This window comes from Podarcis raffonei, chromosome 2 (assembly GCF_027172205.1).
Source record: "Podarcis raffonei isolate rPodRaf1 chromosome 2, rPodRaf1.pri, whole genome shotgun sequence".
NCBI lineage: Eukaryota > Metazoa > Chordata > Lepidosauria > Squamata > Lacertidae > Podarcis > Podarcis raffonei.
The window spans coordinates 50,365,147-50,389,174 of record NC_070603.1 but is presented as its reverse complement, the minus strand read 5'-3'; the positions used below and the strand labels follow the sequence as shown (position 1 = coordinate 50,389,174).

At 43.6% G+C, this 24,028-nt stretch overlaps 1 protein-coding gene across 14 annotated transcripts in view; it reads right to left on the bottom strand.

The window, feature by feature from the left end:
* The window catches only part of KCNIP1 (potassium voltage-gated channel interacting protein 1), a 546,638-nt gene that overhangs the window by 158,934 nt on the left and 363,676 nt on the right, over positions 1–24,028 (bottom strand). Inside the window, exon 1 of one of the 14 annotated variants that reach the window (XM_053376534.1) lies at positions 18,269–18,427. The exons of the other annotated variants lie outside the window; for them this stretch is intronic. Within the exon in view, the coding sequence (XP_053232509.1) occupies positions 18,269–18,299 (31 nt within the window). The 5' untranslated portion in view covers positions 18,300–18,427. Of the gene's footprint in view, positions 1–18,268; positions 18,428–24,028 lie in introns of those variants that run through there. 14 annotated transcript variants of the gene reach the window in all.

Sequence of the window (24,028 nt, the reverse complement as noted above, 5' to 3'; positions counted from 1 at the left end):
AATTGCTAATCCTGTCTCATTGGTAGTTTATTTTATACTGTTGTTTTTATGACATTATAATTTTTAATGATATAGGCTGCCCTGAGTGGTGAATATAAATGCTTTAATAAATACCAAAAATATTCCTGACTTGCGATATGACCCTGCACTATTCCTTTAATGCTTTACATGGGCTAGCATTGATTCAGCACAAGTAATGCAACACTCTGCCCCCTTCTAATTGAAGGTTCACAGCCTTCCTCTGGGTGGAACCATCTTGTTCTTAGCTTGTGTGAAATGAAGGAGAAAGGAGGCAGCCAGACTCCTGGTTGTTGCTGCTGTTATTTATTTTTTAAAATCATGCTCCAGCCTTAGACAGGAAGAGTAGACAGCCTTGAAAGAACTAAATACATAAAAGGGAAATATGCACCAAATTGGAGATTCTCATTTTCTTCTTCTTCTTCATGGACCACTTGAAAATTGCTAGGGATCTGGGCCACTAATGTTTTTTTCTGTTCTACAAATTACAGGGTGGGATTCAACACACAAACCCTGCTTCTGCTTGTGCAACAGGGCTTTCCCTCCTCCTCTCCCTGCCCCTGGGATTTGGAGAGATCCCAGAACAGTGGGGTGGGTGGGTAAGAGAGGATGATTGTTACATCCAGCAAACTGAAATGCTTGTGCATTTGTAATAACATGATGCTGAATTCCACCCAAAATACATAACTTGCACATTAATTAGCACAATCTTGCCTTTCTAATGCAATGGAAACCAGTACTGGGGTATGAGAAACACAGGCCTTGGGCTGAGAAAGAGCCCTTTAACTAGTAAAATTTTAAAGAATAATTAGTAGACTGCACCAGTGCTATATTTTAATGAATCTCAGGTTCTGAGCCAGTGCTTTATTACCCTGTTTGAAAATCCAGCCCTGTCCAAAATGGTCTCAATCTCCATTGTCAGACAAAAATAAATCAAGCACAGGGCCATGTAGATACAGTGGTACCTCGGGTTACATATGCATCAGGTTACAGACTCCACTAACCCAGAAATAGTACCTCAGGTTAAGAACTTTGCTTCAGGATGAGAACAGAAATTGTGCGGCGGCAGCGCAGCATCAGCAGGAGGCCCCATTAACTAAAGTGGTCTTCAGGTTAAGTACAGTTTCAGGTTAAGAACGGACCTCCGGAACGAATTAAGTACGTAACCAGAGGTACCACTGTAATTGTTTGATGCTTCTACAACCTTTCCACTGACCACATGAATACAGCCTGTAGACCACTTTTGGCGTGCAGCCCACAGGTTGAGATTCTTCACATTAAATGTGTGGTGTGGAGTAGAGGAGAGAGATGTCTGGCTCGAGTTCACTGCTTTTTGCTTGCAAAAAAGCATTGTGTGAGTGCTCTCATGCTTCAGTGGTACAATATGGGAGCCTTCAATCTCTGAAGAAGTAAAACAAAAGAAACGAAAAACAGGTTGAGGACAGTGTTCAGCTGAGTGTGCGCCTGGTACTTGTGGCAGAAGTGAAAATATGCAGCATGACCCCAAAACAGCATTCCCACATAAGTAGATTCAAGAGAGTTCCCTCTAGTTCTGCACTGAACACACACACACACACACACTTCCACAAACCTACAGAAGAAAGTCTGTGAATAAAATCTGAGCCCCACCATGAATTTGCTATGAGGCCTTCACCTACCAGTGAGGGACAGCTTTCTCATGGTCCTTAATGTTTTAAATTTGTTGCAAACCACTCAGGATGGCTGGGGCAACCCAGTCAGATAGTTGGCATATATATAAACAAACAAACAAACAAACAAACAAACAAACAATAATAAGACACATTGGACATCCCCATTTGGCCTGCTAGGCTATTTCAGCCAAGAAATGTCTACCTGGTGTCAGATGTGGGGCAGGTTAAGATGTAGATGGACCCAAAGGGAGGGTGTTTGAGGCACTGCTGATCAACTGATTGGCAGCCTGTTGAAAGTGCCAACAATTAGTTGATCAGCGGTGTATTTGAAGTGCAGGACTCTGCCCACCTGTCAAACCTGACCCATGGGAGGTGGGTGGATGGGTGAGAAGGATCCAGCCTGCTGCTAATTCCAGTCCCCTACCCTGCCTAACTCAAATAATTTTACTTTCAGGCCTCTCTCCTGCCCCACAGTTGTGATTAATGCCTAGCATAGTCTTCCCTCCAGCCTTCCCCACAGAATATGCAGTGTCCTTATACCCCAACAACTTTTTGTACGGTATGTTTAAAACTTGTGCTGGACTCAACACTTCTTTATGGCATATCCATAACAATATATAACGATTCATATGAAACTCCCAAAGGCTGCCTAATGGCATCTGAGAAAGAGCGTCGAGTAGAGCTTTGCTCTGTAGACTTTTAAATACTCTGGTGTTTTAGGTGCTGTAAGTAAATGCTGCTTCTCTAAGCTGGTACTAACAGCACTGTGAAAGCTCTTATATACCAATCTTGTTCCAAAGGGTCCCTCCAAACCCTTAGCCTTTTTCTGGGGCTAGTGGCTGCAGAGGGGGAGGAGGTGCAACCTATGAAAATGTTTTCTTACCATTTAAAAGCATTTTCTTTTTCTTTATAAGTGTATCTCCAGAAGACCTGCTCACTGAGCATATGTCCTGATTTGTTTGCACAAAACTCATGTGGAGGTTAGACTATGTCCAGTCTTTGCAGAGAATTCATTTTTATTTTTTTTGCAATTGTTCATACATCATCCGGTCAACCTTTTGTTCACCTCACACTTTTCAGCACATTTCCCCATCACTTCCCTAACTGCAAAAGTCCATTCTTGAAAGAGGATTTGTTGTGATAGGTCAACATAACACTTTAATTGCACCAACCTGAATTTCTGATGTGCACTTGAATCCCTTGAGTCACCCAAAAAGTGACTGTCTGGAGGCACCCAAGTGAAACTGCAGGCAAACATGTTACAATGCCATTAAAACTGGATAGGACCACTAGGGTGCCACATAAAGCTCTTCTACTGGGGGTCACATAAAATCTACCTAGTTGCCTTCATTTTACAGGCTGCTAGGTTGTCAGACTTGCAATAAAGGATGCACTTTCTAGATGCTTAATGACTGTCATTGTCTGGAATTTTCACAAGTGTTTCCTAATTAGGGAAATCATCAGTCGTTTCCTTGCTGTGCCCAGAGCCCTCATATTTACCCTGACAGTTATGCCAATTACATCCCACTTTCTTAAGGCCTAATGTAAACAGATGCACCTACTGGCATCTGTTGTCTCATCAACCAAACCTCCACATTCCCTCTATTTTAATTTTAACCACGATTGGTGTTTAGATTTTGTCATTGCAGTTTTCTTTTCATTTGTGAAATGGCAAACTGTCACTGAAGATGCACACACAAATTTTCTCCATCTACGGCTTCTAACCTGACAAACGTGTCTGAATCATGTCTGAACACTAGGTGGCAACCAAAACTTACAAACTTCCTTTAAACATCTCCTGGCAAAATAGCTGGTGAAGCTACTTCGATATTGCTTTTATGGGTTGAATCTAGAAATAAAATATCTCCTGGATAAACACATGATAAATGATCTCACAACAGCTAGAATACATTGGTCAACAGAAATAAGGAAATATGGTCAGAGTAGCTATTAATGACACAACCCCCTGGAATCCAAAATCTGCTGGATTTGAAATAAAGCAGGGTGAGTGAAACTGTTGGCTCAAATCTAGGGACACATTGTAAGCACTGCCCAAGTTATATACAGCCGCTGGGAGCGGGGAGTTGCAGGTGGCCAACTAGGCAACTGGGAGTGGGCAATTTAATAGCACCTCTAATTCTGCTGAAACGACAAGTTGCTCAGCTAAGGAGTCAGAGGGAGAGTTAACAGCTTTATTAAACCAGGTAGAACTCTATTGGACTCTTGGGTCACATGATCCATGCAGAATTGGTAATGCAGTATTCTGCAGTGGTAGCTCTGCAGTGCAGTAAAGAGCAGGCTAAGAGCTCTTTCTTATTCCGCTATGCTGTCATGGTGGCCCAAAGAGTAAAAGCACCTGAATTTACAGCTTTAATTTATTATTAAACTTATTTTATTTAATTTCAGTTTTATTTATTTTACTATTTATTTGCCAGATTTGTATGGATGCCTCTCACCATATGTTCACTGGGAAGCTTATAGAACAAATAATGCAGTGTAAAGGTGCAATGCAATGATTAAACAGCTGGAGTAACAACGGCCTTAGAATTTTCTAGCAGCGGGGGTGGGGGTGGGGCGCTAATCAGCATGTAAGATTACAGTGGTGCCCCGCAAGACGAATGCCTCGCAAAACGAAAAACGTGCAAGACGAAAGGGTTTTTCGGTTTTTGCGTCGCTTCGCTAGACGATTTTCCCTATGGGCTTGCTTCGCAAGACAAAACGTCTTGTGAGTTCTTGCGAGTTTGTTTCCTTTGTTCCTTTGTTTCCTTGTTTTCTTAAAGCGCTAAGCCGCTAATAGCCGTGCTTCGCAAGACGAAAAAACCGCAAGACGAAGAGACTCGCGGAACGGATTAATTTCATCTTGCGAGGCACCACTGTATAAACCAAAACATAACTTGGACCATGAAAACTTTCTTTAAAGAACACAGTATGTTCAAAAGGCCAAGGTGAATGTTAGCAAAGGTCTTCACTTGGCCCTGAAATGGCCATAAAGATGACATCAGAAAAAGTTGCACTGCCAGACTATTGCATAGCCAGAGTGCCAACACCTAGAGAGGTCCTCATCATAGTCACCACCTGCTTCTCTTCACTTGGTGGAATAGGACCTCTGGAAAGGAGCTTAAAGACTGGATAATAATATGCATGGAAGTAGGCAGTCTTCCAGCTAGTGAGAGTGGACATTCAATTCAGTCTGCATTTAAATACTAACCTACCTAATCTGCACTTTCCAAAACAGTATGCAAAATGAAACACAGCCATCCTTCAAAATTTGCACCTTTCTGAATTTTCCAGTACAGTTCTCTAGTCACGTAATGAGTACAAAAATGCAAATATTAATGAAACTAAGGTACAAAAATGCATTAAATTGGGGGAAATTGGTTTGCAAAATATTTGGCAAAATTGCATACAAAAATGTGTCCATAGAATAAATTTACTTTAAAATGCTGATGAATTTTCATGAGGAGTTTATATGTAAATGTGGAGAAGTGAACATAGGGGGGAAAGAAAAAATGGAGAAAAACCAAAATTGGCAGATTTGTCCATATCTACTTCCAGGTAGGCCAGTAACAAGCCAGTTTCAAATCAGTTCATTTGAGATCTCTTTTCTCCCTCTCTCAAAATTCTAGGACTTTGGGCCATCCCATGAAACTGAATGTTTGGAATATTCAGGACAGATTGAAATATACTTCTCCATACATCACATAGTTAAACTCTGGAATTTGTTCCCACAGGATATAGGAGCTTAGACAGCTTTAAAAGAGGACTAGACAAATTCATGGAGAATAAGGCTATCGATTGCAACTGGCCACAGTGGCGAAGTTCTACGTCCACTGTCAAAGCCAGGATCCCCCTGAATACCAATTTGCTAGGAATCACCAGTGGAGAGAATGCTGCCTTCTGCTGTGGGCTTCCCCCTAGGTTGGCTATTGTGAGAACAGGATGCTGGACCAGATGGGCCTGTTTCTTGATCCAGCAGGGCTCCTGTTGCGTTCTTATGTACCTTACAAAGCAGAGTTAGGTGGAAGTGTATAGCAGTATCTCTTTACTCATAGAATCATAGAATCATAGAATCATAGAGTTGGAAGAGACCACAAGGGCCATCGAGTCCAACCCCCTGCCAAGCAGGAAACACCATCAGAGCACTCCTGACATATGGTTGTCAAGCCTCTGCTTAAAGACCTCCAAAGAAGGAGACTCCACCACACTCCTTGGCAGCAAATTCCACTGTCGAACAGCTCTTACTGTCAGGAAGTTCTTCCTAATGTTTAGGTGGAATCTTCTTTCTTGTAGTTTGGATCCATTGCTCCGTGTCCGCTTCTCTGGAGCAGCAGAAAACAACCTTTCTCCCTCCTCTATGTGACATCCTTTTATATATTTGAACATGGCTATCATATCACCCCTTAACCTCCTCTTCTCCAGGCTAAACATGCCCAGCTCCCTTAGCCGTTCCTCATAAGGCATCGTTTCCAGGCCTTTGACCATTTTGGTTGCCCTCCTCTGGACACGTTCCAGTTTGTCAATGTCCTTCTTGAACTGTGGTGCCCAGAACTGGACACAGTACTCCAGGTGAGGTCTGACCAGAGCAGAATACAGTGGTACTATTACTTCCCTTGATCTAGATGCTATACTCCTATTGATGCAGCCCAGAATTGCATTGGCTTTTTTAGCTGCCGCGTCACACTGTTGGCTCATGTCAAGTTTGTGGTCAACCAAGACTCCTAGATCCTTTTCACATGTAGTGCTCTCAAGCCAGGTGTCCCCCATCTTGTATTTGTGCCTCTCATTTTTTTTGCCCAAGTGCAATACTTTACATTTCTCCCTGTTAAAGTTCATCTTGTTTGTTTTGGCCCAGTTCTCTAATCTGTCAAGGTCGTTTTGAAGTGTGTTCCTGTCCTCTGGGGTGTTAGCCACCCCTCCCAGTTTGGTGTCATCTGCAAATTTGATCAGGATGCCCTTGAGTCCATCATCCAAGTCGTTGATAAAGATGTTGAATAAGACCGGGCCCAAGACAGAACCCTGTGGCACCCCACTAGTCACTCTTCTCCAGGATGAAGAGGAACCATTGATGAGCACCCTTTGGGTTCGGTCAGTCAGCCAGTTACAAATCCACTGAGTGGTAGCATAGTCAAGACCGCATTTTACCAGCTTCTTTACAAGAATATCATGGGGCACCTTGTCAAATGCCTTGCTGAAATCAAGGTAGGCTACGTCCACTGCGTTCCCTTCATCTACCAGGCTTGTAATTCTGTCAAAAAACGAGATCAGGTTAGTCTGACATGACTTATTTTTCAGAAATCCATGCTGACTATTGGTGATCACAGCATTCCTTTCTAGGTGCTCACAGACTGTTTGCTTAATGATCTGCTCCAGAATCTTCCCTGGTATTGATGTCAGACTGACTGGGCGGTAATTATTTGGGTCCTCTCTTTTCCCCTTTTTGAAAATAGGGACAACATTTGCCCTCCTCCAGTCTGCCGGGACTTCGCCTGTTCTCCAGGAATTCTCAAAGATGACTGCCAGTGGTTCTGAAATCACATCTGCCAGTTCTTTTAATACTCTTGGATGCAGTTCATCTGGCCCTGGAGACTTGAATACATCTAGACTAGCCAAGTATTCTTGTACTATCTCCTTAGTTATTCTGGGCTGTGTTTCCTCTGCTGAATCATTTGCTCCAAATTCTTCAGGTCGGGCATTGTTTTCTTTATCGGAGAAGACTGAGGCAAAGAAGGCATTGAGGAGTTCAGCCCTTTCTGTGTCCCCTGTTTGCATTTCACCATCTTCTCCTCTGAGTGACCCCACTGTTTCTTTGTTCTTCCTTTTGCTACGAACATACCCATAAAAGCCTTTTTTGTTGCTTTTAACCTCTCTAGCAAGCCTGAGTTCATTCTGTGCTTTAGCTTTTCTGACTTTGTGTCTACATGTGCTGGCTATTTGTTTGAATTCCTCTTTGGTGGTTTCCCCCCTTTTCCATTTTTTGTACACATCCTTTTTTAATCTTAACTCAGTTAAAAGTTCTTTAGATAGCCACCCTGGCTTCTTTAGGCACCTTCCATGTTTCCGTCTCATTGGTATTGCCTGAAGTTGTGCTTTTACTATCTCCCTCTTAACAAACTCCCAGCCATCATGAACTCCCTTTCCTTTTAGTATTACTGTCCATGGGATCTCACCCAGCACTTCCCTAAGTTTTATGAAGTCGGCTTTCTTAAAGTCGAGAAATTGAGTCCTAGTATGCTTGGCTGCTCCTTTCCGCTGTATAGTAAACTTCAGAAGAGCATGATCACTCGCGCCTAATGATCCTTCCACTTCTACCCCACTAACCAGGTCATCAACATTGGTTAGGACCAGATCTAAAATGGCTGTTCCTCTTGTAGCTTCTCCCACTTTCTGGACAATGAAGTTGTCTGCAAGGCCAGTGAGGAATCTGTTTGACCTTATGCTCTTGGCTGAGTTTGACATCCAACAAATATCCGGGTAATTGAAGTCCCCCATTACTACTATCTCCCTTCCTTTTGCATGCTTGGCCATCTGTTCCAGGAAGGCATCATCTATGTCCTCCGTTTGGCTTGGGGATCTATAGTAAACTCCCACAATGAGGTCACTGTTATTCTTCTCTCCCTTAATTTTGACCCAAATGCTCTCACTTTGGCTTTGAGGTTCTAAATCTTGGATCTCTTCACAGGTATACACATCCCTGACATATAACGCCACTCCTCCTCCTTTCTTGTCTGGTCTGTTTCTCTGAAATAGATTGTATCCCTCCATTATTACATTCCAATCGTGGGACTTATCCCACCAGGTTTCAGTGATGCCTATTATGTCATATTTAGTTTGCTGTACCAAGAGCTCAAGCTCATCTTGTTTATTTCCCATACTTTGCGCATTAGTGTACAGACATTGAAGTCCATTAATCATTCCCCCGTGTCTCTTATTTAAGGATTTTTTCCTCCCACCACTAGGTCTGCGTGCTGTTTGCTCCATTCGGTCTATGACATTTGGATGATCATCTTCATCAATTGATAGACTCCTACCTTCAGGAACTCTGTCTCCCTCCCCCACATTAGTCAGTTTAAAGCCCTCCTGATGAGGTTTCTGAGATTTTTTGCAAAAACATTCCTACCAACCGTTGTGAGGTGCAGCCCATCGCTTGCCAGAAGTCCATCTTCAAGAAACTGCATTCCGTGATCTAAGAATCCAAACCGTTCCTGTTTACACCATTTGCGAAGCCAGTTGTTCACTTCCACTATTTTTCCCTCTCTCCCTGGGCCACGTCGTTCAACTGGGAGGACAGATGAGATGACAATTTGTGCATTTAATTGCTTCAATTTCCTGCCCAGAGCCTCGTAATCTCTTTTGATCTTCTGGAGGCTATTGCTTGCAGTGTCATTGGTTCCCACATGAACCAAGAGGAAGGGGTATTTGTCAGTGGGTTTTATGATTCCTTGCAGTCGTTCAGTTACATCTTGGATCTTAGCCCCGGGGAGACAGCACACTTCCCGAGACATCTTGTCAGGCCCACAGATCACTGCTTCTGTTCCCCTCAGTAGGGAATCCCCTATCACCACTACACGCCTCCTCTTAGGTCTGGTCGGGGTTCTTCCGTGAGCTGTCCGTTCCAAGGTCGCCTGCACATTCCCTGAAGACTGCCTTTGCTGCTCGTCTTCATATACCTGATCGACTGTAATGAGGGAGAGATCCTCAAATGGAGTCTGCTCTTCGTCTTCCATGCTAGGGGAAAGGACCTCAAAGCGATTGCGTATTTCTAAACAATCAGAGCGAACCCTGGGCCTCCTACTTCTTTGAGTCACGTTTCTCCATATATCTGGCTCCTGTGTTGGTGAACTAGCCTCCTTCTCAGGGGAGTCCCCTGTCTCCTCCTTGGTGGAGACGGTGTGCTCTGTTGCTTCCAAGGAGAGCTCCAGCTCTCTAATTCTTTGGAGCGTAGCTACACGTTCCTCCAGTTGCTGGACTTTGTCTTTTAAGAGGGCAATCAACATGCAATTGCTGCAGCTAAAGCTGCCTGCAACCTTTGGCAAGATGGCAAACATTGCGCAGGAACCACAGGCGACTGCAGCTGTTCCCTCACCCTCCATCTTGAGAAGGTGTCGTTGGGGGTGACTACAGCGGTCCTCCATCATAAAAAGCGTGAAGACAGGACAAATAAATCCCCCCAAATAAACCTATATCTCCCCCAACAAACGTTTGAGACTAGCTCCCCTAAATCTAAAAGATGGATCAAACTTTTTGTTCCTTCTTCAGCCGCTGCCCTACAAGCTCTGACTCAAGAGCTCAGTCCGTATTCCGAATAAAGTATTTGTACAGATCTGCTGAACTGTGTACAGAAAAGCTTGTGCAAGTCCAATATATGAGAAGATAAAAGGACATAAGCTGAAGTGAACAGGAAAGAAAATTCTAAAGGTGGGTTTTTGCTCCAAAATTGCACATTTAACTCCTTAGTTACTACACTGCTTATTAAATTTTACTACTGCAATAGTAATAAACAGTAGATAGTACAGAAAATTGTGTAACTCAGCACTGTCCAGGCCATATTCTAGGCCCCAAAAAGTATGCCTAATATGTGCTGTTCAGACCACTATAATTTATGCATATGTAACTAAGTACTAGAATATAGTCACGGACTGCAATCCAGCTAGACACTGGACTATTCATGCAGAGGGACTTTGTTTTTTCTTCTTTTCCTTAACAGCTGCCCTCTTGTCACATTGTGAGCAGCTCTTGAACTTTCCCTCCTCACCTTCACCAGAGTAGTCTGAAATGCTGTGCCTGTGCAGTGTGGGCGGGCTCTGCATTTCTGAAAAAGCTCTACTTTGTGCCTTCAAAACTGTGCCCATAAATAAATAAAAATGAAGAACAGCTCATGAGTCCCATTGTTCCCACTTTGGAGACTAGCAAACCCCCATAAATATATATTGCTTTCCTTGCTTGCTCTACAATTCATGCTCTGTTCAAACGACACTCCCCAGGCTCTTAATGTGTATGTAATACATGTCTATAACTACAGTAAAAAAAAGGTAACATCTATTAAATTCCAGAGAGTACAGAACAGCAGTGACAGAAAGATAAATGTCTCCTGTGACACTTAGTAATGAAGGGGAGGAAGAATCATGGTACTTCTAAACCTCCCTCTTTACATCACCATGGGCTGAGTCTTCCCTCTATATAGCAGTAATTTAAATTGAATGCTGTGAATTACAAGCAGGGCCTAAACTATGCTGCAGGGCTCAATGTGGATAATACTTTCCCCTTCTATATGTAATTTAAAAACAAACCAGACAACCGGGCTAACAGATGACAACTTCCCATGTCTTCAGCTTCTCGCCAACAGTGTGGCTTAATTACAATCCTTAATTGCAAACATAAAATAACCACATGGCTTTCATCGTGAGGAGGGAACAGACATGTTCAACAGCAAACCATGAGAATAAATGCGCATGGACCATGGTAATCACTTATTACATATGCACCAGATTTCCACGAGCTTCTTCAGATTCAGCTGCAACCTCAAAGTTCTCCAGCTACAGACGGGAGAAATCAACTCTTGCACATTGCTAAGGCAAGTCTAGTGGGAAAGCTCAATGTACTTCTGGCATAGCTAAAACAATGAAGCAGAGTGCTTGGCACAAAGCATATTGGTAGTTCTTGTTGTAGAATCTCAGGGTTACTGTAAACAGACTCGGGGGTGGGGAGATCTGGACAATTCTAGTGGGAAAATGAAAATGACATCTGATATCAATGGCTGATCATGGGGTGGTAAATGTACCCCTGCCCGTACGGGCCAGTCGTGTCTGACTCTAGGGTTGCGTGCTCATCTCGCTCAAGAGGCTGTGAGCCAGCGCTGTCCGAAGACACTTCCGGGTCACGTGGCCAGCGTGACGAAGCTGCAGCAGGCGAGCCAGCACCAGCGCAGCACACAGAAACGCCGTTTACCTTCCCGCTATAAAGCGGTACCTATTTATCTACTTGCACTTAAGAGTGCTTTCGAACTGCTAGGTGGGCAGGAGCTGGGACCAAACGACGGGAGCTCACCCCGCCGCGGGGATTCGAACCGCCGACCATGCAATCGGCAAGTCCTAGGCACTGAGGTTTTACCCACAAAGCCACCCGCGTCCCACCGATCATGGGGTGGTATGTTTTATCAAAAGGGATGAGCCATAATGGTTTAAATGGAATCTCCATATTAAGAGTTTATATATACAGTACCAAAAATACAAGTGCTGGGGACAATCAACAAGGAAAGTCTTTTGCCTTCATGCCCTCCTTATCAAAAGCATCTTGAAAAGGATACCGCTGGAAACTCCTACCCATTACAAACCCGAGGAAGCACTAGGCACAACCCATACAACCCATTTATTGCAGTGGAAAGAAGAGTCACCAAATTTACGTATTTTCTTTACTTGCACAGGATGCCATGATGAATATAGATTTTGTTTTATATATCTGGAGAGCCTTTTGATTTTAAACTTCAGCATCAATAGTCTGGCCTTATGCATCCTGCAACTGACTTCTTAGTGCATAATTTCCCAAGTGTATATGCTAGTGAACTACCAGCTGCTTTCCATAAAAAAGAACATTTTAACAACTGCATCTGCCAGTCTACCTGCAGAGAGTAAGCATACTGACTACTTCTAAACTTTGCTACAGCCCCGTGGAATTTTATTTATTATGCTGTAATTCGAGAATTCTTTGGGTTATATTCTTTTAATCTGAATGCATTTCTCCCTTATGTCTTACTTCATGCTGTCAGAGATCTGGAGTTTGGTATATAAACTTTCCCATCTGGAACTTGTAAGCTTTTTCTCAACAGTGACTGATATTTTATAGAAACTAGTACAGAATGTATTTTCTGCTGGCTTCCAAACTCCATCCAAATATAATTGCAACACTCAAGTATTGCTATTGCTATTGTTCAGTTAGTTGGTACATCTTCTTTTTCTTATTCAGGAGCATATATCTCCTGCAGCGGGAAAGGGGAAAGGGAGGCATGCTGTTTCCTTGCACAGTTATTGTATTTTTAGAGTCTTAGAAGATCTCTACCAAATTAGACAAAAATGAAGGTTCCGTCTGAGTTTGAATTTAGAAACCCAAAAGATGGAAACAATGGCAGGCAAGCAGGCTGCCCCTTGTTCCTCCACTCTTGTATCAAGAGTAGCCTGGTGAAAAAGAGGACAGGGTTCCCAGAGCTTTCACATGGGAAGTCTAGGTTCTAAGAACAATGAAGCAGCAATTGCTCACACAGTTCTTGACACACACATTAGATGCAAGTGTGGACCACCTGGATGATGCTCATGAACCACTGGTGATCTGAGGACCACACTTTGAGAATCCCTGTTCCAGATTGTCAGGATGTCGATCATCATCAAGCATCACTTTCATTTCCTAAAAGTCTTCTCTATGCACACCTTTGCAAATAAATACTAGATCTCAGCAACTTGGATCCAGTCTGATATGGGATAACATGAAGAAATGTACCATGAACCAGCAGGATGTCAGCACACTTTGAAGCCATTTCAACATTACAATGGCTTCCTACAATCTTAGAAATGGCTTCACAGAGTAACTGTACACCACCAATTCAACTGAAATTCCCCAGCATGACTCCAGGCATTTTCATGCCCAAGAACAACCACAAAAATGACTGTGTGAAGTAACCATTTACAAGATTTCACAATATATTATGTGTTTGGTATATTTGCACTGCCCCCAGTAACTCTTCAGCTCCTAATGCTCCAGAATACACAATCCATTATGTGAGCCAATGTGTTATTCAGACCATGAGTTTTGTGCCCCAGTGGATTCTCTCAGTACGGTGAAATTATTGACATTTTTCTACTGGACAGGAAATCATAATTCTGTTAATAGCTAAGTGGCCTGCAGTTCCTGAATTATAGTCCCTGCTCTCTCTTTAATAAGAGAACTATTGATTCTCACTCTTTGCGTGGAAAAGCATGCCAATAAACACAGCCCAAGTCTCTTTGCTTGCTATATAGCATATCAATTACACATATATGGAACACAGAGTGTTTGTATTCATGCTACATTCTACAAAATTACTAAATGTGGTCAAAGTATGTTTCTTAATTATATATGTGTGTGTGTAGACACATACACACACAGTTGTAAAAGAGTTATTTTTTAAAAGGACACATTGCTCAACACAACTTTCCTTTAAAAAGCTCAACAACTTTTTGTGTCTGGATTTTTACTTCTTAAAATATGAAAACTATATATATATATCCCATCTTTCATCCCTGAACCCCAGGGCAGGCTACAAGTCAAATAGTCAACAAAATTGTCTCTTAAAAAAGAATCCATGTAGTCTATACCAAACTTACTCTATGTTCCTACTCTATATTCCTTCTAACACATCTATAGTCCTACAATCCTAAACCCTAAATAGAGACCAGTGCAGGGATTTACCGTATTTTTCCATCCATAAGACGCCCCCGTGTATAAGACACCCCCTATTTTTGGGAACTCGGATTTCAGAAAATGGCCTCGGCACTATCCGTGTATAAGACGCCCCCTAATTTTTGACATAATTTATTAGGAAAAAAGCCTAGTCTTATACACGGGAAAATACGGTATATAGGATTGTCCTACCTAATGGGAAGTAAATGCCTTTGAATTCAAACTGCATTTAATTCTTGGCAAACTTTCTTTAAATTGCACTGTTAATCACCTTTCCCTACACCTCAGTTTTTTATGCATGCAACATTAGAGCCACCACCTTCCAATGATGCATTTCAAGTAGTCCGACATGATTAGGATTACTGTCATTTTAGTACTTTAGATTACAATATATCAACTGGCAGTAAGATTATCTGGAGATGTCTGCACCAGAAGAACACACCTCAACCACCTTTCCCCTGACTTGGTTGATAACAGGACATTAATCTTTATTAAAAGAGAGGCTGTTAAAAACTGTAGGCTACGCTACCTTTGCATATACACACTTTTTATATAAAAAGAAAAGAAGCTTTGCTCTTAATAAAAAGAAAGCAGCTTCTACACGTAAATGCCCCCCCCCCCCATCCTGTCCTACTTGTTAATTCCTTATGCTGTAGTCAGGGCACTCTTCAAGTAATTTCTCAGATCACAAATCATTTTGGGAAAACACACTGCTCAACTACCAGGTTTTCATAAACCACTCCACACAACCCTTAACACATAAAATTTACAGAACAATTTTAAGCAAATGTCACATCGGGAGAGATGATTGTCCTTCCAAACAGCAGCTACATCAATACAAGATTATAATGGCAGGAGGTCTGATCTGCTGGTCGATGTAAGACCTGAGCGGTATGCTAAAACTCTGACCAATATTGGCTATGTCTGATAAGTGATTAGTGTCTGGGGATGTTATGGTTCTGACTACTGATGCTGTGCCCTGACAAAGGTATTTGCGAGCTGGTTCAAGGTCCTCAAGTGGCAGATAGATTGGCACTATCAGACTTGCCAATAACAGATTATTCAAAAAACAACAACAAATGAGTTCAGATTTGTGACCTTTTCTTCTACATAAACCAGAAGCCTCCAGGATCTGGCCTATGCCTCCAACCAAGTTAATTTGTTTCCCAGGAATTCATGAAATGTGTGCGTAGTATGAGACTGGTAATTATCCTGCATTTACCTTAACTCCATTTAGAAACAGATTGCCTTACACAAGGACAAAGAAAGACCCAAACTAACAAAACAGGGAGCTAAAATGGCATTTCTACAGATTTATATGCCAAATGGTGTTGGAGTGTGACTGATTTTTCAATCAGAAATGATTGAGTAGTTCGCATGATGACCCTGAGCTACTCCTCAGAACGCAAGGCTTTCCAAAATGCAAAAGGCAATACAAAATTGTCCAAAGCAAAGGGTACAATGCAAAGAACAGAAACATTAACAAATGTGTTTCAGTCTTAGGTATCTACTGTGAAAACCACAGCCTTGTACTACTACTACTACTACTACTACTACTACTACTACTACTACTACTAATAATAATAATTTATTATTTATACCCCGCCCATCTGGCTGGGCCTCCCCAGCCACTCTGGGCGGCTTCCATAAAAACCAAAAATACAGTAAAATATCACACGTTAAAAACTTCCCTGAACAGGGCTGCCTTAAGATGTCTTCTGAATGTCAGGTAGTTGTTTATCGCTTTGACATCTGCTGGAAGGGCGTTCCACAGGGCGGGCGCCACTACCAAGAAGGCCCTCTGCCTGGTTCCCTGTAGCTTTGCTTCTCGCAATGAGGGAACCGCCAGAAGGCCCTCAGCGCTGGACCTCAGCATCCGGGCAGAATGATGGGGGTGGAGACGCTCCTTCAGGTATACTGGACCGAGGCCGTTTAGGGCTTTAAAGGTCAGCACCAACACTTTGAATTGTGCTCGGAAACTCTCTCCTCCTACTCTGCCATGTCTAGCAGTGCTTATCCACATCATAAATGCACAGCGTATTTCCCAAGTAACACCCCACAATATTGGCTGTTGACAATGGAGGCTACTGTGTCATCAGAACACAAGAAAGAACAGAATAGGAATGGTGAGCTAGATCAGTAACTGCTGTTACTGGCAGTAAACCTATCTCATTTGGGCCTCAGTAAAGTTGAAATTAAAAATATAAAAATTGCTTAGTTGGATCAGATCCTTTCCTCCTAAAATGCCCTGATCATTTTAGTTTCATTTCTGTACTCTTTAAAGTTCTTTGGTATCCTGTTCAGGGGCGTAGGAAGGGGGGTGCGGCGAGTGCAGTCTGCCCTGGGTGTCATCCTTGAGGGGGGGTTACAAAATGGCACACCACAGGGGGCGGCGATTATCGCGGGGCCTGGCCTGTAGCGCGACCAAGCCACACGTGTCTCCTGGGAGTGACGTGGTGGCTTGGGCCCCACGCCGCCCGAAATGGCAGCGTGGGGCTTGTGTCCGCCAAGTGGACTCTGTGCATGGATTGCCACCCCACCCCCATGGACAGATCACCATGACACCCCCGTGGGCAGATCCCCCCGCCCCCCCCCCCGCCGCTCCAGGTGCTGGAGCAGCTAGCTACACCCTTAATCCTGTTGCTTTTTGAGACTGAATGCCTAGAACTGTGCACTGCATTCAAAATGTGTCTTTACCACAGATTAATCTACTGACATTCTATGCTATTTGCTATTAGAAAAGAGAAAAAGCAGGAATATCTGAAATGAGCTGCAATTGCATTTTCTGTTCCTTGCTGTGCAAACCAACACGGAACAAATATTGGGTGGTGGCATACAGTACCTTGCTCTCTCTTGGTGGGCAAATTTACTCAACTGATTTCTGTGGATGTGGTATATTAGTATATAAAAATTATTAGAACATTAAAAAAGTTATTGTCTCAAATTTAATAGTTAGCATTTTAGTCATCTGATGTAATCGTATTCAACTCCTAAAAGTTTGCCATTAATCTACATGAGATGGATCCAATTCATTTAATTAATTAAGTGCCTGAACTATTTAGTGATCCATCTTTTTAAAAAAGAAGTTAGCATATGAAAGAATAAAAAAGGATGAATACCAATAGGAACAAAGGCATATTTTAAAATGTGTTAAGGGGCAAGTTCCATCGACTCCCACTAAAGCATGCTAATCTCCCAGTTATCCTCTGACAACCAAGGTTAGGTCAGATTAGTCACAACTGCCACTGTATAGACTCTGAACATATTGTCAGACTCAGGAATGACGACAGGAACGATGAGACAGAAGCTACAGCACACTCAACAACCAGGATGTCAGCCTGCCATGTGCCACACGATCCTGGTTAGTCAGTTGCATTTTAGGGCACAGCCAAAAAACACACACTTCTGTTCTGTTATTGGAAAGAGACAGAGTCTGTTTTCTAAAAGTCCCACCAGCTCCAGCCAACACAACTAATGGTCATGCATGATGGGTGTTATAGCCCAACAGCATCTGGAGAGCTACAAGCTTCCCACTCCAGCCTCACAGGCTGAGGAGATGCATTTTTCTCTGCCTTCCAGTGGTTCTTGTGTAAAACTCCCAAACTGCTTTTTGAAAAGCAGTTTTAGACGTCTGTGAATCAGAACCTGAGAGGAAATACTTTTAAATCAAATCTGTGTATGTACACGAGAGTGAATTTGGAGGGTTTTGTGGCAGGGGGGTGGGGGTGGGGAGTCAGAGGAAATCTGACAGAAGCAAAATGCATTTCCATAAGGCTAGCAAAATCTCTCAGAGGAGTTCCGCACTTCCAGTGCACACCCATCTAGATTACATCCAGTAGTTATTATCTTTTAAATCACTTTTACTACAGGCAGTATCTTCTATGTGGGTTTTTTCTAGGTCAATCTCATTCAAACTGAGGTACAAAGCACATATATTTAAATTTAAAAAAAGCACTGAGGAAGTAGATCAGCCCCAATTCCATAGAAATATTCCCCAAAGCTCCACTGATGTCACATTTGCTGTATTCTAATCTTCTCCACTGAGCTCCAAAGGAATAAACTGCCAAGCAAAACTTGATACCCTGGGAACACTCACTTGCCTATGTTGCAAAAAGAAGCATACATAAAATCTGGGCATTTCAGCCCTTGAATAATTTACAGAGTAATCCTACCTTCCTTGGTGGGCAGAGCCAATTGCTGCATCTGCTGCTGCTGCTGCTAGGCAATGTGGAAGGTGAGTGAAGACTTTTCTTGGGGTTTTTCCATCCTTTCCTTTCTTTTTCTTTTTAAGAGTATCTCATTGATCGCAATGGGAAGGAATTAACCCCACCATCTCCAGGGCCTCTAGGGGGCAGGAAATGAGGGTGCTGTGGAGTTTATAGATCCACAACCTTCCCCCACATACTCCCAGCATGCCCCGGGAATGCCCTGTTTCTGGCTCTGCAACACATGAGGAAGTGCTAGCATGTCAGCAAGAGTTACGGCTCCATTCTGCTGCCACACTGGGGAAGCTACTCTCTTCAAAGAGGGAGATCTGCAGTATCCTTTGAGTGTAGGCTTGTTCCCTTAACCACAGGTATGACTCTGAAGTCTATTTAGCTAAGTAACTTATACCTTTCTGTTATCAATCGGTTCTCCAATGTGTGGAGAAGGAGTGTTTAGCAGACCACTGGAGAGCAACTCTCTAGGGTTCATCACTCTGATGTTTTTCTTCTATACCAGACATTCCCCAAAGCCCAAATCATCAAATTTTAGGGTTTACAGTTGCTGACTTGGAGCTACAAACATGAATACTTTAAAATAAGAGATTAAGTGGCTGGATGTTTAGTTCTTTATAACCACTGAATGTATAATTCTTTGTACAAGGCAAACCTTTACTATTAGTTTTATAAAAGATATGGATACCAGCCAGGAGCTGGTGTGAGGGACTCTGCTACAAAAGCCATTGAACAGCTGTCATGTAATCACATTCCATCAGTCTCTACTTCGTTTTGCCAGATTTAACTCACAGTGTACCAAACTCCTAGAAATTATCTTTCCAAACAGTAAACAGATTGGTACTGTGTTTGGTTACTGCAGAGCAACAGTCTGCTCAAAAACCTCTCTTCTAGCTCAAATCAAAACAGTAGGAGTTTGGAACAGAACACTGCAATGATTTGAAAGGCCACAGCATGTGAATGTTTGAAAGCCCATTTTGTGTGGCTCCTCTGTTGTGATATTAACAAGTCAATACTGCAACTCGTGTTCATGGTGGGTGGTATACTAGGGAATATCGACTGTACATGCTATTCAAGGTAACACAAGGAATTCACGCTTTTCTCCCGTCGAATTATACAACGTGTGAAACACAGTATGTGTAGTAGCACCAATAAATAAATAAATACACTTTAAAAATCCTAATCTGCATCAGTTTATCCTGTGCTGGCTGCCAAGAAAGCGCACATTTGGAGATCAGAAATGTGTAAATTAAGTACTCCTGCTGTGCAGAATTGATTCTGCTTCCCGGAAGGTGGACTATAACTCAAGTCCCAAGTTCAACCACCAGTAGCTTCAATTTAAAGGTTGTAGGTAATAAGGGGAAGACCTCTCTTTAAGACACCGGAGAGCCACTGCCAGTCAGAATTAACAATGCTGGACTAGATAATTTTCAGTTTGTCACAACATCAAGTGCTATTGCATCCAACACTACAATAAATACAAACTGCCATTAGTTTCTGGTACATTGCTGCAGGGAGAAGAAGTTTTAAATTGTGCTAGCTTCTTTGAGCTAAGCAAGATTTCAGCGACCAAAGATGTGCAACTCAATAAGTTGCGCGCACACCCTGCATTCCAGTTTCCCCCCTGAAGATTGCCTCTACAACCCAGCTTCTGACCACTGAGTCACTTCTTCCTAGGAAGGAGAGGGGGAGTGGCCAGGTGGTGGGGAAGTTAACATAGTACAATGGTGTCAGCAGGAGTGCCAGATTACCTCAATCACTACTTTTGCACCAACCCACCTCCCTGCTGCCTCGCCATTCCTCTCCTTCCCAGCATACAGCGATAACTCAGCTATCAGGAGGTCATTTGAGTGTCATTTCAACCATGCCACCCACTACTGCAAATCACAAGCAAAACACTAAATTTAAAATAAACTAAGGAGTTAATGAAAAACTCACAACACAGAATAGAAGACCACAGAAGACCACAGCCATTTCAAGTTTTTGTGGATAAAGTCACCACAGCTTTCAATGATCTGAGTTTGTAGTGTATTTAATCCAAAGCCACCATGCCCATGAGCTCCAGGGCAGGTAACTGTTTCTGGGGGAAAGGGTTCATATTTACCTATCTAATTTTTTATTCCAATGGTAAGTGGGTAAAGATTATAGCAGGTGTGGTTTTTCCTGAAGATGTGAAAGAAAAATAGAAGCAATGTGCAGAGTGGTGCTACAGAAATGACAGAAAGTCTTCTGTCTGCCCTTGAAATTCTCTGAAGGTGCTCAAGCAGCTGTAAGCAAAAACAGAGGAAGAACTGGCCCCCAAAAAGAAAACCCTTAGGCTGGGAAATAGGGATAGTTATTATACCAATGTATTAGTCACTCTCTGTTTTTAATTTTCTAAACGGGACCCAGGGGCAGCTCTGCTCTTCCCCTCTGGAGAGAGTTATCTGCTGTAAATTTGCATATTTAACCATTGTTACATACGAATAATCTATAAAACAAGGCAATGTTGCAAAATGCAAAAGGCCTGCTAGGGAGGAAAATAAGTCATATTAGTATTCATTACAGACCCCATAATCACCATTTGGAGATGAATTAATCGCTAATAGCTCCATAGGCATATTTGAGGCTGTTGATAGCAAAGAAAAGTTTAAGAAGAAAGGGCTGCTGCCAGGGAGGGAATCAGTTTATGGAATCCAACTGATCAGCATTCTATGCAAGGAAAAGGAAAACATAAAAGACTGCAGTTGGGTATTCTAGGGGAAGAGTGTTCAGTACATCAGCCCCAACATTGGGTGGCTGGTCTCTACAGACAGTGACTCTATGGGAGATATTGTGCCTCTAACTTAAGGTTACCAGATTGTTTTCAATGAATCCGGACACTTTAATTAATTAATTACTACATGTTTGTGACGCTGATGCTGCAGCGATGGTGATGGCAGAGGGGCAGCCGCCGCCTTGACATCAACCGCCACGCTTCCCCTTCCTCTAAGGCTTCTATCTCCTTTCTTCGTGACCCTGCCTGGGCAGTCCCTGAGTTGTTGGTTCTTCAGTGGTGGTGGTGGGGAAGCGGTGTGTGGTGGGTCAGGCATGGAAGGTGGAGGAGGCGAGGCTTAGGCAGCGCAAATGCCTCCCTTTCCATCGGAGCAGCCCCAATCCCACTCCTACTTACGTGCAAGCAGGAGGGGCGGGGATCCCGCAGCTGGGAAGGGAGGCTTGACACTGTCTCTTGGAGCAGCCCCATCCCAACTCCTACTTGCGTGCAAGCAGGAGGGGGCAGGGATCCCTCAGCTGGGAAGGGAGGCTTCCCGTTGCCTGAGAGATCCCTTCCCCCTCCTGCTTGCATGCAAGCTCTGATAGGCAGCATGAAGCCTCCCTTTACAAATGAGAGATCCCCACCCTACTTCTGCTTGCACGCAAGTAGGAGTTGGGAGGCTGCTCTGATAGGCAGCATGAAGCCTCCCTTCACAGCTTAGTTGCTGGGGTCAGGGAAGGTGGAGGCAGCCCGGAAGCTGCATCTTAGAGCCCCTGCACCACCATCGTATGGGGACTTCCGAGCAGCTCCTGAAGCCAGCCAGAGCCAACTGCTTCGGGCTGTTGAGACTGCCACTGCTGCGTTTCCCGGGGACATTAGATGAAATCCAGGGACATTCCGGGGAATAGAATTTGTCCGGGGACTGTCCCCAGGAAACAGGGACATCTGATAATACTCTAACTGCAGTAGAGGCAACCCTGTACTTTTCAAATATATCTCTCAATGAATGACTGCCAATGAGAAAAAGTAGAATGCTATACCTGGAGATACTGTTGGAATAAGAGGAAACATTTGTCTCCCGACAAACACTGATTGTCTACCGGGCCTCCAAGGACAGTGGTGTGGCAGGGATCCATGTGTCCCTGCTGCCACAGTTGGAGGAAAGGGGGGGAGGAGGAGTGGCAGCCACAGGTGCCACAGAGCTGCATAGTGAGGGGGGCGCCTCCAGGCTGCACTGCTCCCTTTCCCCCTCCCTTGCCTTCCCTCTCTATCGCTGGGAGAGCATGTTCCTGTGCTGCCACCCCCTGAACAGGCTCCAGCATCACCCTTACAGCCACCACCAGGAGGCAAAGGCAGGTGACAGGCGAGAGCGAGCAGCCACACTGGTGCTTGGGAGCTGTGCAAAGCTGCTTCTCTCTTGGCTGCAATGCACTCAGTAGCCCTTAAGCACCTATACTCAGGTATTCATGGGTTACTTTCCCCGAGTAATGGGCTGTGTTTTGGAAGTTGAGAACAAATTAAAAGGGAAACTCTTTTCTCTCTCCCTCTGCCCCCTCCCACCTTTCCACATCTCCTTGCTTAACTCTTTCCTGCCTTGCTGCAATTCGGGGATTTTTTAAACGTGGAATTTTGTGAAGCACTTACCTAGTTTGGGAAGGCTTAAGATGGCAGCCCTCATCTGACCATACCACCAACTCCCTATGGCTGAGGGGATCTCAGACCCCCCCCCAAAAAAAATTGGAATGGGGCTAAGCCCCCCCCCCATTGTGGGGCAAGCATTGCTGCGCCAGGCCTCACCGGGCCTTCCCGGGCCTGCAGAGAGCCCCATCAGGCTTTCACATGCCTGTAGCAGGCCATGAGAAGGCCCAACAGGGCTTGTCACAGGCACGGGGGGGGCGCCTATGACACCACCTAAATCTACCGTACTTGAGCAGTATTATAGCTGTCCACAAAAGCAGTATGCAGGTATGAGAAATTACATTCTTCCTTGTTGCTCCTGCTTTGCACTATTTTGGGGTGCTTTTGCCTGGCAGGAATAGGTGCTTGAGCTCTGTCTGTGGCTAGAGAAACAAAAGAACATGATGAGGCATTAAGTAAAGCAAAGAAGAGGTGGAGTCTAAGATGACAGGAACTGAGTTCCTTCCCACCACTTGGGGGAAAAGAAGGGAAGGACAGTTGGAGCAGAGGGGAGGACCATGGCAAGTTGGCAAGACTCCCGGATGAGAAACAGTGAGAGGGGCAGCAAACTCAGTGACCGCCCCGGGCGGCAAAAGCCCTAGCTATGCCACTGCCTGCTGCACAGAATTCACAGACACACAAACACACAGCGACATATACAGGCTTCCAGCAGTGTACAAGTTATCCTTATTCACCCCAAGCCCACTTGTCATAATGATTGGCATTTCATAAGTATAATTATACATTGTGCGACAGCTTAGCCTTCAACACTTCTTCAGTGGCTATAATAATTCACATTTTTATCGACTGTCACAGCAAGTGTCAGAATTCCAGAAATCTGCAAATCATTTTCAAGGTTTTCTCAAAGGCTTTGGCAGGGTTTTACTTGCTAGAGCACTGGCAGGACACAAAAATGTCCAAGATGTGCACATGGGTGTTTTTGCATTTGTTCCTAGCTACACTGTGTTGCCAAGGCCACCTCACATAATAATATTGTATTTGCACCGGCTAGCCTGTGGTCTGAATGTATTTTGATTAATTTAGCATCTACCCATGAATCCTCTGGTATCTTTCAAATGGAAGCCGGATGAGTAAGAGATCCCATACAGAAAACAACTCTACAGTCTCACAAGGAATGGCGGTAATGAGGCTCTTCATAAATAGATTTTATACAACTGCCCTCAAAATTGTCAGAATTAAATGGAAAACTGTTTCACTCCCTAATTCAAATCCCTAATTTTCCCCATCCAGCTGAATACAAAACTATGTCATGCTGTTGAACAGAGAAGTTTGCCTTAAAAATC